This window comes from Populus alba, chromosome 10 (assembly GCF_005239225.2).
Source record: "Populus alba chromosome 10, ASM523922v2, whole genome shotgun sequence".
NCBI lineage: Eukaryota > Viridiplantae > Streptophyta > Magnoliopsida > Malpighiales > Salicaceae > Populus > Populus alba.
Window position 1 is genome coordinate 12,689,295 of NC_133293.1, and position 17,202 is coordinate 12,706,496.

The window sequence follows — 17,202 nt, forward strand, 5'->3', positions numbered from 1 at the left end:
AACAACTCAGTCGATTAAATTTCAAGGAGAAAACCCAGAAATGAAGTGCAAAATGTCCAAATGCTGGGCTGTACAAAATATTAATGAAATGAAAATCAGCTCAATAGAAAATGTCTTTGGTCTTCATTACTTGTAATTTTGAGAATGGAGGATGCCGCCTCCGCATGCCATGCAGCTATGTGGTTGACAATTTGTGTCTGAACACTAGCCCTATTGAATGAAACATGCTGACAGGCTGGGAAAAAAAAACAACAAAACCCCTCCCCGGGCTCCATTGCTGGGAAAAGATTTGCCTTTTTTCAAGACGCGGAATGATCATTTTTTAATCCACCGGAGAAATAGTATTTGTCAACAAGACGCGGAATGATCTAACGTGCGAGCTAGCACCCTGCAGGCCACCTCTTTTCCTCCTCATTTTCACGATCCTGTACCGCAATTTCCATGACAAAGTCAAGAACAGAAATGTGAGAGAGGGGGCTCCCTCAGGCTATCCCAATTGCTACAGAACTGTCTTGCAACTGATCATGTTGTAAGACTCGGTCCAATATCCCGTTTCTCTGTTATATATATATAATATATATATATATAAAGTTTTCTTACAAACTTATTGCCAAATGAACAAGTACAGATCTCAGAATATATTACATTATTGATTAAATATGTGATGATTAATTATCACGTCAATTTGTTTAAATATTCTGTATCATGATTTATTTGTAAGAAATGTCAAATGTACCTAGCATTAATGAAATATTATTTTCATAATTACACCTCGAGTTACATTTCTAGGATTTTCTTTTCTCAACAGATTTTGTTGGGATCCTAGCTCGAACAGTAAGGAACGAAAGAGTTGAAGTGAATGCAGAAATGAAAATTCTAAACCCACTTAGCACACACCGATATTCCAAATATTATCAAAATTTCCTTTAAAAAATAATCAAACCTTTCTGTTTCTAAAAAAAATTGATGAAATCATTTATTTTAAAGAATTAATATTAGAAATTTTTAAATGGATAAATTGCCTATTTTTAGGGATTAATATTAAAATTTACATGAATGTATGAAGTCATCTATTTTTTGAACTATCATCATAATTTTTATTAAACCAAAGAAGTCATTAATTTTCTGGGATCAACATTACTTTTTCTTCTAAATCAATGAAATCACTTATCTTTAGGGATTAATGTTAAAAGTTTTTCTTTATCATGAGTTTTTATTTTCAGAGATCATCATTATTTTTTTAATTAAAATAAATCGTGAATAAACTTAGAAATGATTTTAGAAAATTAATAGCATGCACATGATAAATTTAGAAGAAAATACACAGTAAATATAACTTTTCGTAAGGATAACATTGATATTTCTTGAACATAATTAACTAGTATTTGAATTTTCAAAACTAGTGTATATTTTAGAATTTTCAGTTTTTTTTTAATTATTAAATGATGACTTTATTATTTTTATTCTTTTCAATTCTGAAGATTCTCGTATTCGTGACGTATGGCATATGTAATAGGGTGATTTTTCCCCCAAATTAAGGTTATACTACATAATTAACAAGAGGTAAAGCATCCAATCCATTGTTTAATCTCGCTTTAAGGTTTAAAATCTTTATCAATCAAAATCATCGAAAACTACTCGATAGTTTTAATAATACTTGGGGAATTTACAGGACATATCCTCGTGGTGATCTGTCCCTTCTCCTTCGATAAGATCCCCGGCTATAAACATTGAACAAATTAAGGGGAAAAAAAAAAAAAACGCATAAACATCGAGTAGTTAAGTCTTTCTGCTTTAGGGTGGTGTTATAATGAAGCATACAGGGACCTCTCCTTCCTTGTACAGTTGTGGGATCGATCCACTAGCAAAAGAGAGTTTATAAATGGAGATTTCGGTGATGTAGACGAAGCATTGTAATCGATATACAGCTAATTTAATTAATATTTTTTTTGTGGGTCAATAGGGATTATGTTAATCCTGTTGGACCTTTCTAATTCTTTAAAAGATCTTGACGTGCTTACAACAAGTTGTGTGTTTGGTGGTATGCTGGAGCTGGATGCAGGCCAATGGCTGTGTCCCCGTTTTAAAATGGTTTCTTTTTATGGATATCCGCGTATTCAACATTTCTACCATTTAATATTGCCATCTTATCTTCCTATTTACTACACTAAACATTTCCTGTCTTTGTTACCGTTATGTTCTATATCATATTTATTTTTGTATTTTTAAAAATATTTTTTAAAAAAATTAACTTAATTTTTTTTAAAAATTAATATATTTTTAATATTTTCAAATTATTTTAATACATTAATATTGCTTTATAAACACACTCTCAAATAAACACTTAGGAAGAATTACTTTTTTTTTTTTTGCTGCCATCTACTTTATTCATCATCGGTAAAAGTAATATTTGGTGCATTTGTAACCCATTAGTCCAGATGTAATATTTTAATTTTAATTATATATAACAATTTAATTTGAATTCAATAGATATTAATAATTTTTATTTAAATAATTATCTTACCTAATCCGATATATATATATATATATATATCGGATTAGGTAAGATAATTATTTAAAAAATACATATTATTTATTGGATAAAAAATTTAAATTTTATCCATCCTTTTTTTATATATATATTATCTACATATATATATATATATATATATATATATATATAAAAACCCTACATGTGGATATTCTTTGTCATTCAAAGTTTTAATATGTATTTCAAGTAGGAAATATGTTCTTTTCTCTTTTGATTTTTAAATTCAAAATTGGAGATTAGTTATTAAAAGAATTTATTTAATTTATTAGAATACATGGGATTTGTGTAAATAATGTATATTCTTAAAATTATTTAGAATGAGAAATTAATTTCTCTTAATAAATAAGTTAATCCGATAATACCTTACTTTTGTTTTTTTAAACAAAGGAAAATTGTGTAACTCAAATTTTAACAAATAAGTCATGACACAACCTTTTCAAATTACTTGTAGAAAAAAGAAAAGAAAAGAAAAATGAATGCTTCATTTTTCACTGAACAAGTTTGGACGGTATCTGGGCATTTTATACAAGGCAGTTGACAAATTAGTGGTGACGGGGCCTTGCCAAATCCATCGATCTGCCTTTATTTATCGAAACTCTTAAATTAAAGCCCCTGGCGTTAAAAAAAAAATTTATTCATTCGAACCTTCAATTCGTATTTATATTGTGAAAACACTTTCCCTACGGGGATTCAAGACCAAAATCCTAAAACATGCAAATTCAATTACAAAAGTAAAATTAAAGTTGTTATTATCTGTTGTAAATCAAACATAATAAAATGTTTTTCAATTTTTTTTCAAAGATGTTTTTTCAATATCATAAAAAAATCATTTTCATAGATTGTTTTTCCTACAAACAAATAGAATGAGTTATATATGTATATATTTTTAAAAAAGCACCATTCTCTCTGTATTCTCTGTCATTCTTTTTTTTTTTTTTCATTTTTACATATATAAAAAATTAACATTTTTTGGTATATAAGTAAGACAAACCTTGATAAAAAAAATTCCAAACAAGCAATTATAAAAAACCAAGATCCACATCCAGTATATCTGCAATAACCAAAAAAGAATTTTGGAGCCTCTATATATTTCTGTTTTTATCTTCTAATTTAGGATTTTATTTTGTTTTCATTTCTTGAGATAACCACAAGATAATTTTTAGAAAATTGGCATACAATCGGGTTGTTTCATCCCGCTTCGACACTAGGTTCATTGCTCAACAACTTAATTAATCAACCAAGCCGATCTAACACCTATCGACCTTGGCGTGCTCATGGTTCCTCTAGCTAGAGGGTGATCCCTATGTCACCCTACTTAACTAGATCCTTAATAGACCTCCAGGGTCCGTTGACTTGGGGTCTTACCGGCCTGGTGACTGAATCCAGGTTCAACCCCGGGGTTACTTGGCTTCAACCTGATCTCCACTTCCATCGGCTATGTTTCCGGCTCGAACCATCCTGCTGAGCTTGACCTCGTGGTCTGGCTACTGCATCAAAGTTGAACTACTCGTGGGTTAACCAAAGAAGACAGCACATTACTCTTCTTTGGCCTTTTCTCCTCCTCTTCTTCATTTTAATCATTTCTTATTTATTTTAATTTCATTTCCTTCAGAGTTCAGCAATCTGAGTAGGAAACGTTCTTGGCATGCAACACCAAAAAGTCAAACCGAACTAAGACCAAGACAAAGCTGTAATGTGTCTTATAACCTTATCAAACTTTCAATTTCAATTTACCATCGAAGTTGACTTCTATATCATGATACAAAGTACAGACAATATTTGAGCAACTATATTCAATACAAAAGAGGAGTGGCAATGGGGCCTGAGAACTGAACTGAAATTAGGATCTCCGTGGAAGCTTTGGGCTTTAGAGAAGATGACAACAATGGAGAGGGGGGGCAATCCATTGAGTGCTAGGCGTTGGGCCTAAAGCATTTCATAAAAACCGAAATGAAAGGTCTAGTCGTCTGGTTATTACACAAATAATATATTTTCTCCAGCAATAGTTCTATCCACGAAATTGAGCTTTTTAGCCAGGAAAAATATATTATAAAAGCCATTAATCGCTGTAGTCATATAAATATAGTGCCGCCGCCACATAGCTAGTCTTAGGTTGGTAGCTGGCTCGTGAAACCTGCAGGAATTAGCACTGAGCGCGCACTGAAAAGTACTACTGATAACAGAAAGTTTCGGAGTTAAAAATAATAGAGTTTGCATAGAATTATGTAATCATTATTTTTTAAAATATTTTTTATTTAAAAATATATTAAAAACAAAAAAATGATAACAAAGAAAAAAAATTATTTTTTTAAATACTTTTAAAATATAAAAATAAATAGTATATATATTAGTTATGAAGAGTGAATACAGGGGCGGAGCGAGGTGTGGTTTATAGGGGAGGCCAAAATAAATATAATAATATTTATTATTAAAAAGTTTATTTATTTAAATTAAAAATATTACATAATAGGAAATTTTAAAAAAATTTTGCAGGGGCCCGGGCCCCTGCTCGCCACCCCCGGCTCCGCCCCTGAGTGAATAGGTTTGAACCTGATTATTTAGATAATTGTGAATTTCTAATTAACTCTTTGTAGAGGAGTGGTGTGGATCTTGAAGCCCCAAAAATATTACCCCATTATTTGTAAATGTAAAAGAAAATAAAAAAGTTAGTTGGTTCATGAGATTATATATAATGCTTTTCGATGCTCACATGGAGAGAGAAATAGAAAGGTGTTTCTACAAATCAGGGAATTTTGTGACTACCTACCAACCAATCATAACAAGAACTTCCAAGCCCAACCATTTAGGTAGAGGTCCAATAATAAAAACTTGGATTTAAGAGATTTATTCTTTCTGTGATCTTAGGTCCAAATTCTAGGTTGCTCATATGATGATCATTGGAGGCTTACATGGTCGTTAACTTCAGGGCCCGTGGGATTAGTCGAGGTGCACGCAAGCTGACCTGGACACCCACGTTAATAAAAAAAAAAAAAAACTTCCAAGCCCTGAATGACCAAAATATTTGGAGGTAAAATCGCTCGGTTCATATCCAGTGTCGTTTTTGGTTCTTTCTCGTGAATGAACACATATATATATGTATTCGAACCTTCATTTGATAATGTAATTATTTATTTATTTAGCCAACATCAGACAAGATGTAGGTCACGGTGAGAGACCTTGTCTTTCCTTTTTCTTACAGTGCAAGACTTGAAGACCCATGGCATGAAGTGGTTATGATTAGTATTACACGAGGAAAACAAAACGTAGGAGAGGGCGTACATCAACTGCAATTTAATTACGATTATATATTTAGTTCCTCACGGTAACTGGTATTTAAGTGGTTATTTAAGTACGTAGTCGTATCGGACTTGGTATGCATACATACAAAATCAGTACATAGGATTTGAGAGACTGTTTAAGGTTGTCTTTGGAGACGGACGCAAGAATGTTTCCTCTTGGCTGGCCGTATTTAGAACCTTTACACGCTTTATTGACAATATTTTCATTATTTTATTTTCCTGTCTGGTCAAAAGAGTTACGCAAGATATATAGCAGAAAAAGAAGTAGCAGCTTTAAAAATATATAGTTCTTTATTTCTAACAATCAGATGATGATTCTTGACCGGCTCGTCTTAGGTTAATTATAAGTTGACCATATATATATATATATATATATCCTTAAAAGCATCCACACATATCTGAGCAAAATTAATGTCAGGAGAAAATTTGGTATGATTAAATTACCAACCCAATTTTTAATTTAATGCTTAAAGATTCAAATTTGATAAATCTTCAAGTATCAAAACATTGAGCCAAAATTAAGATACACTACATGATGCCCGACTGCAGAAAGTGATGAAATCTCAGTAGGTAGCATTAACACTTGGCAAAGTGCATTTAATACAGTGCTGTTTCGATCTCCGAGCTGTAGCGGTGCTGCTGGCTAGGTTGAAATCTGAACACCTCCCGTAACTAACATTCTTCTCTTGCTACTATAGTTGCAACTCCTGAGACGGGGAGATATACACACGGACCTAATTCGACCCCATCAAAATTATCTTTTCTCTTCTGATTTTTATCTTCAAAGCAATAAATATGTGATTGTAGACTGACATGGAAAACCTGCAAATTCAGCAAAGTCAACCAGATTTTGGTAATTTCTGATTTGTTTGAACATTGCAGATTAATTTTTTTTCATGAGAAATTAGAACCACAGGATTTTCCTGTCAACCTTCTTCTCGGTCTTCTCCCGGATTATAACTTTTCTGGTGATGTATATATGTGACAGACAGCAGGCCTAATTGAAGAAAGAAAAAAAATATTATGATAAATATGAATGCCTTTGTTCCATTGAATGGTAGCTGGATTTTTACGTTCGTCAATAGTTCCGCTCATGCAATTTTCCTTCAAGTCATGTTAGATGGTAGCTGCTTTGGTGCACATGTAATTAACTACTAAAACTGATGTAATAGAAACAGAAGTAAGAGATATCTTCAAGCTACATTAATAGGATTTATTCCCAGCAGATTCTTACTTGAAAATTCAACGTACATCTTGGAACTTAATCTTCATTCTCAAATATGTTTACTCTTGTTCAATAATAATAAAAATTATGTTTAACAAATGAGTTTATGCAGTGATATGGTGACCTATACGATTTCGCGGAATATGGTTTTATACTATAATTACAAGAAGTAGTTCTTATGATGAAACCAATATATATATATATATATATATATATATAACCATGAAATAAGTACAGCGCATACAAGAAACAGGTGATTTATGTGTTTTGAAACCAGAAATTCTTCATCCAATCGATTCGGCGTAGGAGGCAAAGGATAATTAAATAGATAGGGTGGCTGCCATTAATCTTTCTTGGAACCCATGGTCTGATCAAGGCCTGTGTTTCTAAATGCCTTAAGGCTCAATATATTAAAACATCGCCTTTATTCTTCTATAACTGAGAGGGAATTAAGAGATTCTTAATGAAAACAAAAATTCAGTTAATTTAATATTGAAAATCAGAATAAATTACAAAATAGACTTGAGAGGCAGAAGCCACCTGTCCTACGTACCATATCTTTGATGAAATTTTCCAGATCGAATCATCAAATCCAAGACAAAGTTATATCTAATTGACGTTTCATGAATCTAATTAATATTGGTAACTTAGAAAAAAAAATTATCTTCTTATATAGAAGATCTTAAGTTATAAACAGCGCAGCAGATGACGAAAAAGTCTGTGTGTGCGTGTGGGTGTGTGTGTAATCTGTATCTGTCCCAGCAAGTTTTTGATCGATCACTGGACTGGCAAACATATTTTTATAGAAGTTTTAAGGCTGCGTTTGTTTTTTTACCGGTTTTTATGTTTGCGGTGAATCAAATATAGTAAGATATTTAATAACAAACCAAACTGTGTTTTATATTGTTGGATCCATTAATTAAAAAATTGAATTTGAAACATAATTTTTGTAAAATATTTTTTACATGCTTTTTTAACTGAGTTTCATAAAACCTTATTTGTTTTTACGTTTTAAAAGTATTTTTGAAAAAATATAAATTTTTTTTCTTTGCTTCAAATTGATATATTTTTGGTGTTTTAAGATAATTTTAATTCGCTGATATCAAAACTATATTTTTTAAAAATATATATTATTTTGATGTATTTTCAAGTAAAAAGCATTTTGAAAAGCAATCATAATCACACTTTCCACCAAACATTTTATACATGTTTTTTGATACACATAAATTTCAACTACAATTTTTACCAAATACATATTTAAATCCAACTAACCACAACAAACTATATTTTTTTAAACTTATTTTTTTAAAAAAAACCACAACCACAAAAACCACTTCAACAATATACACACTCTAAGTGACTCTTTAGAGACAACAAATATTAGATTCATGTACTGATATACATGAACCTCTCCTAATTGTATACATGAACTACATACATTAATTCATGAACTCCTAATAAATAACGCATACATGAATTCCACATCTAGATTTTTCTTAATTATTTCTAATATCTTTTAATATACTCAGAGTATTAGATTTATAAGCACTGCCTATGGCTAATTGGAATTAACCTTGACAGGCAATGTCAGCAACAGTATTATTCATGAAAGTAAAAATATGCGTGCATGTTCAATATGATCCCCAGGATTGATTAGTTTCTAGCATTTTTTTCAGGATCAACTCTATTTAGAGCGATTGCATGGCACTTGCCCGATCTTTTTTTTGTTGAGATAGATACATACATGTATATCTTTATGCCAGGATTCACATATTTCTTATTGTGGCATTTCATTCTCAATTTCAAGCAATACTGTTTTTATTAACAATTTTTTTTTTTTTTTTTTATGATCTATATATAGCCACGCACGCACATATACTATAAGGTTTGGGATTAGATTTATCAAGGAAAGAGAGTAAAACATGATATCATACTCGATAGAACAAAATCCAAAAATATGAAGAAGAATCAAATTTTCAAATATTAATCATGTTTTCTGCTATTCTAAACGTAATCGATACAACATACATGCATGTTCAACTCAGCTATTTTAACATGGCGACAGAAAATTAATTATTCCCTTCATGAATTAATTAATCCATGCCCAATGAGAATGAACAAGGCTTGATCGAGATCGCACTTCAGGTAACACCAAGCAACGGATCACTACTCATCTATAATTAATAGTGACCTGAAACCACAGCATCTTCTGATCTGTAAGGTTGCCTTGCTTCTTTTCTCGTGATGTTTCCAAAGGGAATTCATTATAATGTTTCCAAGTCAAGATTTACAAATGAGGCTTGATTCAGTACCCATCAGTCCCTACTAAACACATTCTTCAGGGTGTCCAGAATTAGAAAGGAATTGTTTGCTACTGGGAGAGAAGAAGGTTGGAAGAAGGGGCAATCTTTTGTGGCCTCAAAAAATTAGACTCGTTATCCTTTGGATTCCCTTGAACATGGGCAATTGAAGAAGAAGGAATGCTCATAGTGAGGTCGAGGTTTAGGTCAGGCAAGGCACATTGATCATCCTCTAAGCAACTTCCGGCATCCGATGTTTGCTCACTGTCAACGCGGGGCTTCGTCGGCTGCTGTTTGGCCTGAATTTTCAATCCAGATGATGTTGCATTAGCAGGATTTGGCGGGTTACGTGAACGCAGGAGATTCTGGTTCAAGCGATGATTATTTGGATCAATCCCCATGTTTATAAGCTTTCTCCTTAAATGAGAATTCCAATAGTTCTTTACTTCATTGTCTGTTCGTCCAGGCAATCGTCCAGCTATTAATGACCACCTGAAAACAATTTTACCGTTAGAATCTTGATAAAAAAACAAATGTGATATACAGTTGTGCAATATTAAGAATAATACTGATTTTTCTTTGTAGAATTATTAGAATAGAAATTTATGCCTAGACAGCAGCGAAATTAAATCTTTCTAAAATACATGTCATGCATGGTGCAATTTATTTCATTTTATCATGTAGAAAATAGTCTCTTCTTTAATTTCAGCAGTAGGAATGGAAACTGGAGGGAACGGAAAATTAAATTGTGGGGTGTTAATATATTTCACCTGTTTCCCAGGAGTGCATGAAGCTTGATGATGAGATCTTCTTCATCTTCACCAAAGTTGCCTCTTTTAAGATCTGGCCTAAGATAGTTTATCCATCTTAGCCTACAACTTTTGCCACAACGAAGAAGGCCTGATCAATCAACAATATGGAAACAAATATGTTTTTATAGGTTTCCAACAAATTAAATTAAGTATTCAAACCATTTTTAATTTTTATTTTGCAAACAAAAGGGAATAGAGTAATGAACTTGATTAGTTCGAAAACAAGAAGGAGCTAGGAGAAGGAGAAACCTGCAGCCTGAGGAAGAGAACGCCAACAACCTTCGCCGTGTTTTCGAATATAATCTATGAGTTTCTGGTCTTCTTCCTTAGACCAGGCTCCTTTGTTGGTATCTTGTTTATCACAGCACGGCTTCCTCATTATCTTAATCCAAAGTTTCTAAGAACAAAAAGAAATTCCTCAACTGGAAAAGAATGGGAGAGCAGATAACCAAGAATCCGATAGGTTAGAAATAAGATCAAGTGATGCTATTTATTAGCTTCCATGTTTGCAAGAGAAAAGAGGTTGACTTGGACCGGTTGTTTGGCCATGCGTGTGCGTGCAGGTCGTATGGCTCTCCCTTGAAAGAGAAGGCACATCCTCGGAGGTTTTACAATTTTTATTTTTTTTATTTCTTTGTGTTAGGTAAGCCAGCGGCCGTTAAGTATATGTCTCCATCCTTCGTGTTCAGTAGAGACAGTATTCACATTTCATGGCACTCATTTTTTCCAGCATTTCAGGATTATAAAATTAGAATTTCAAAAGTTGTCTCTAAATTTTGGTTTGTTTGTTTTGAAAAATAATGATATTTTTTAATGGAAAATTCTAAATATTTTATCCATATTAAATAAAACACAAACAAATGTAAAATGATATTTCTAGCAAAAACGAATCCTTAATTCGAATGAATGGGATGGATAAAAGACTTGTTGTTAACTAAAGGCTTATAGATGAACTTGAGTCGTCATAAATTAAACAAAGAAACAAATTGCACGATTAAACTCAATTGATGAAAGTTACAAAACCACCACTTAGAATCTATCGATTTTGCTCAGTTAGAAACTCACTAGTCAGTTACCTCACGTGCTGTGGTAATGAAGTTTTTACAGTGATATATATTAAACTACGTCTACCCCAGTAGGTTACCGTGATGACTCATTGACCTAACGTTTAACCTGGGCTGAGTTTTAAGTTAAACCAAGCAGGGTGACATCCAGTTAACGAGTACATTCATGACTCAATTCATCATGTCATAACTCAATATAAATTTTTAAAAAAATAATAAAAAATGACATTAATTTAACATTTTTTATAAAAAAAAATATTGAAACAAAAATGTTAGGAATATATATACCCCGATCAACCTGATTTAAACTCCCAACCTGTGACCTGGGTTAGAGGTCGTGATTTTTATAACTTTTTTTTAAATCAATTTCTTATTAAATTATGTGATTTATAAAAATAAATATTTATATGAGAGATAACTAATTAAATTATGGAGGAGAAATGCATTTTGACATCAAAGCTATATTTTTGTATTATTTTTTTTTAATTTTGACAACAAAATGATTTTTAATTGGATGCATAGTTCATTGAATAAAAAACAACAACAATTAGTAAAAAATTATTTTTTATAAAAACTATAATTATTTGAAATATATATTTTTAAATAAAAGACCTAATTTTTTTATTCATGCATTTATTTTTTGTTTTGAAAAAAAAAACATGTGTTTTTTAGGAAAAACATTGTTTTTTTGAACAAAAAGTTATTAAAACCATGGAAGCCAGTTTCATTAAAAAAAAATCACAAATTGATCTTTTTTATGGACCTATATAAAAATATGAGAAAAATAAATTTGATAAAATTATATAAAAAAAAATTACAATAAAAATGAAAAACAATAGATATTTTATTCTTACTCAATATTGGTAAATTATTTTAAAATTCTACATGCCGGGCTAATACATAACTATACATAAAAAAATCGATAATACTATAATAAATAAAAAAAGCTCTAATCTTAAAATGGCATAGTTTTTTTTATTAGTAATATACCTTTTGAAGTAAAGGCGGCGACACTAAAAAAAAGATTTGTTAAAAATTTCAATCGTTTGAAATATATAGGAAAAAGTACCTCTTCAATCTAGATTTTATTTTCTTATTAATGAATCTCTTTATTATTTTAGTAAAAGCATGTTTTTAATTGAAAGCATCATTTTAAAAATAAAAACTTATCATGATCTCAAAAGTAAATTTTAATTTAAAAAAAAAAAAGATGAAAAACTACTCTCAACATCTTATAGTTTAGTTAAAATTACACTTACCTACTGAGTTTTGGAACATTAAACTTTGCAACCTAAAATTTATTGTGCATTTAACAGTTTACATCTTGTACTTGATGTGCCTAAAAAGGTCAACAAAAATTATTTGATTATTTATAAGATGAATTATGTAAAGCTTGGATATTTAAGAATCACAATATAGAGTCTAGCTTTACAAGTTTCAAATTGTTATTTGATGGCTAATCTAGTGTGTGTTATATTAATGTTTATATCTATTATCTTGATCATGTCAAACTAATGAAATAAAAATATTTAGACAACTATGATCCACAATGACACAACATTCATAATGCAAAAGTCTTTAAATATAACATCATCAATCATATATTAATAGCAATAACAAACATTCTTAGTAGCACTGACTCATAAATAGCATAAGTTTTTGGAAATTTTAATAACTAAATAAACAATATGGTTTACTCAAAATCAACAATCTTTTTGTATATCCTTCAACAAATACAACTACTTTAGGTTGAGTGTTATGAAGATCTAAATGTACACATCAACATTTGAAATGTGTCATAGATTAGTGAAAGTAGATATTTAATTTAATCTAATAGAATTATAAAATTATTGAAATCAAAATCACATGCATTTGGGTTTAAAGCTACAAGAAGGAAGTACCAACATCACATTTGTCATCTCTACCATTTTTTGAGAAACTTCTAACATCATTAGTAGGTCCCTTCTCATTTCCACCATCTTCTGAGCCCCTCCTAGCACTAAGTACTGGAACCCTTCTAATTTTACCAACTTTATAACCACTACAACCTGAACTCTATTTTGCATTGCCCATTTAGCATGTCTTGGAATTATGGATATATTGTTTACAATTATTACATCTAAGTACATAAGCCATGTTTCTTATCGTGCCAGGTTCATCATCATCATCTTTCCTTTTTTGATTTTTTTTCTTGGTAGACCAACACTTTTTTTCAAGTTATGGAAAAGAAGAATTACATCCCTATCTTTGGGGTCGAGATCACCTTCTAGCAATGGGTGTACAGCCTTAAAATACACCTTATTAAATATGTAGTCTTCTTAAATATGTGAACAATGTAATAAACATGACAAACATCTTCAAATTAAATCATTTTATGAAGTACACAAGGAACTGCATGCTAACATAAAATTCTAGTCTCTATCCACTCACCACATGAACATTGCCTTTCTTATAATCAATATAAAACCTAGTTTAGCCTTTATAAATTTGATAGTCATCAAAACTAGCAGGAATTATCCTCATGTTTCTTGCTTTCTCAACATAATTATCCAACATCTTCATGGCATTGGAGGTGGTTTTTAATTCTTAAGTTGAAGCTTGAGAAAATATATCATGAAATATAACCATAAGTTTCATCATAATTTTCTTTAAGAACGTAACGATCGGTGGACTATTAAAGGACTCTATTATATTGTTAGTTACATTTTCTACTTTAATTTGATGGTCAAACATGTCTATAGGAGGGGTATTATTCAACCAATTAAAAGCACCAACATCCATATCCCTAATATCCTTCATGTAATTACTAAAATCAAGAGTTGTGTAAGCTTTTGAACCACTATAAAATTCAATCTTGAGTTCTAAACCTCAAAATCTTTTTTTTTTAATATTGGTATAAATATGCCTTGAACAATGTCTGTGTGTTGCCTTAAGGAATACTTTTACAACTACTTCAGGTAGATTCTACAAATAGCATAACAATTACAGTCGAATAATGAAATACATTATAAACATCACATATAAATTGTACTAAAAACATAATTTACCTTTTGTTTATCAAACATTATGCGAAATAGTTTTTTATATATGTCATGTTTAATGGATCCATAAAGTTCATATAGAAATCATTGCTATGTGTTGTTGTTTTCACTCTCAATAACAACATAGGTGACATGAAACAAACCATTATTATCATCCAACAATGCCACCACAGACAAAAGTACTCCTCCATTTGAACCCTTGAGATAACAAACCATATATACCAATAAATGGCTTATATCCATTTATGAAGCCCTCTTTTATAACTTTCAAACAAATATAAACCCTCTAAAACTTTCTTGATTAATGCACTTTCGAGTTGCAATTAAGGTCAAGCCCTAAAACAACATCAATATTTTGCATGTGATTAAAGAAAAGTATTATTAATGTGATAAAATCATATCAAAAATCTATTAAAAAAATAACAAAAACAAGAATTTTGTTTTCATTGAATCTTCATGAATATATATATATATATATATATATATATATATATATATATATATATATATATATATATATATATATTGCATACTAGGTATGTAGTAATTGAAAAAATAATTGTTAACATTCTCATAGAAAACTTTAACATTATTTAAGAACTATGCCAAAATTAAATATTAATTTAAATATCATGCTTAGTATTTCATTTATAGTGCATTTCAATCAAAATAAAATAAAATAAAATTAGAAACATAGGAAAATGCCAGGTGTCTAGGCCTAAAAAATTGGGCACAAATATCTAGCTCAATATAGATAAGGCTTGGCTCGTGTGGACCTAGAAGGCCAAGCTTATGCGCCTGGTCTTCTCGACTATTTGTTTTTTTATTTAAGGCCGGATGAACTTTTTATTAAGAAAAAAAATAATGATAAAGCAAATATCATGTCGTGCTGATAAAAATTTTAGTAGAGGTTGTTGGAAAGTCAAGTCAATGAATTTTAAATTTAAAGACTTATTTTCATAATATTTTCACATGAAAACATCTAATAAATACTCTAAGAATTTTAACAAACCAATTGTCAGCCTTAAAACATTTTAAATTGGGTTTAAAAAAATACAAAATTAATCTGAATAAAAAACTTTTTTCTAAATCCCAATTAACTTTTTTTTTTTACCTGAAAAAAAGGGATAACTTAGGTTCTTGAGATTTCAAATAAGACGAGTGGCTAGTGAAGTTAATTATATAATAAATTCTTGGGACAATCAATTAGTTTAATATTTTGTAGTTGGTAGATATGACAGTAGATAGAGAGACTGGGATTCCGTCATGAAAGTAAGTACGAGAACTGGGGAAGTTGGCACCGTCACATGTTTTTACGTTGACTGATAGTTTCCAATTAAAATCAGTAGATAGAGGAGTATGTGACAATTTCACTTAATATGTCCTTAAAGAAACAGTTCTTCTGGATAGCTTGGCTCTGTCTGGTGTCTCCAACTTCCAGCGACTCCGTTTCCTTCCCTGCATGTGGCGGTTTGACCACTAAAATTGGCTGGTGTTGCTTTCAAAATATACATTTATCTCTACAAATATACGAGTGTGTGAGAGAGATTACTTCATCGTTTTGCGTTTCAGTATTGATGAAGTTTTTTCCTTTTCCTTTTTTGAATTTTTTGGATTAGAAAAAAAGGCCGCATGTATTAATTACAGCCAGAACCAGAGAAAACACCAGGGAATAGAAAACTCGACGGTGATAGTCTATGTTTCTGATGCTCCGTTCTAATCGTTTGGAGACACTAAAATTTTCAGTGACCATCTACGAAAGAGATGGGGGGAAAAGCGAAAGGAAACAAACTCACTCTGACTAGGGTTTCTATATCCAATATTAATATTTCTTTTGAGAGCAAAACCGAAAATGGTAAACCACACTATTGTAAGTAGCAAAAAGGAGGAGGCTGTTTTTGGCGTCAAAGCTGTGACACTGACATCAACACTTCGAAGTGGAAGGGAAGGACATATGCGCCACCGCAACTATTGTTCAATATTACAATGAGTTCCCTAGCAAATGATTCTTTTTAATTAGGTGTTTAATTAGCTATATATATATATATAATTTCTCTCTTTGAAATTTTCTCAAATTAATAAATTATCAAAGACAATAAGTGCAAGCAATAAAATCAACTTGGTTTTTGTTATAACTTCCATTGTTTTCTCAATAAATTTTCGTTTTATTTTCCAGCCATTCATTTTTTTATCCAAAACATCACTGGAACTTGTAGGGTAGTGATTCCACGAAAAGTACAGATGTATGTTATGGAACAGTAATAAGCCAATCCAAAAGTTGCACGTCTGAAATTGTCATTATATTTTTTTTTTTTTCATAAGAGAAAAAACGAAAAACTTGTGGACCTTTGGTCTGATTTTCATTATAGAAAAACTTATATATATATATATATATAGAGGTATTCAATAACTTATGTGTATCTCAATTAATTTAAAAAGTCCTCAAAATTAATGACTATAAACTTTAATAATTATTATATTAATAACCATAAAATTCAAACTTAAAATCATAAAATAATAAATCTTTTAATTGTAACTCGAGTTATTTTACCACCTAGTAGATAGTTGAAACCTGTAAATATATTGCTAGCTAGAAAGCTAGTTGTACGGCTGTTTTGGTCATATCCAATTTACGAAAAAGAAAAAGGACTGTTGATTAGTTCTAGATAGAGAGGACCACAAATCATAATTGTTGGAATCTTTGATTCATAATTTAATTACTTAAAACTTTATATTTTGCAAACCATACACGATAGTTTATTTCCTGGGGTTTCTGCCCTCTACTGCAATTTCATCCAGCAGCATTTCATCTTCAACTTCAACAACGTGAGGATGTCAGAAGTTTGATCAGTTCATGTTTATTGATGAAACACTCTATAAATTTATAGCATCAGAAAGTAGTAGCAAGAA

General features: G+C 30.6%; 1 protein-coding gene across 1 annotated transcript; it reads right to left on the reverse strand.

Moving 5' to 3' along the window:
• Positions 1-9,033: 9,033 nt before the first annotated feature.
• LOC118046368 (transcription repressor MYB4) lies at positions 9,034-10,656 on the reverse strand. Its single transcript, XM_035055237.2, has 3 exons — positions 10,437-10,656; positions 10,146-10,275; positions 9,034-9,867 (listed from the first exon to the last, which is right to left on the reverse strand). Exons 1-3 carry the CDS (start codon positions 10,564-10,566, stop codon positions 9,447-9,449), a joined length of 681 nt encoding a protein of 226 aa, XP_034911128.1. The 5' UTR covers positions 10,567-10,656; the 3' UTR covers positions 9,034-9,446.
• Between the last annotated feature and the right edge of the window lie 6,546 nt (positions 10,657-17,202).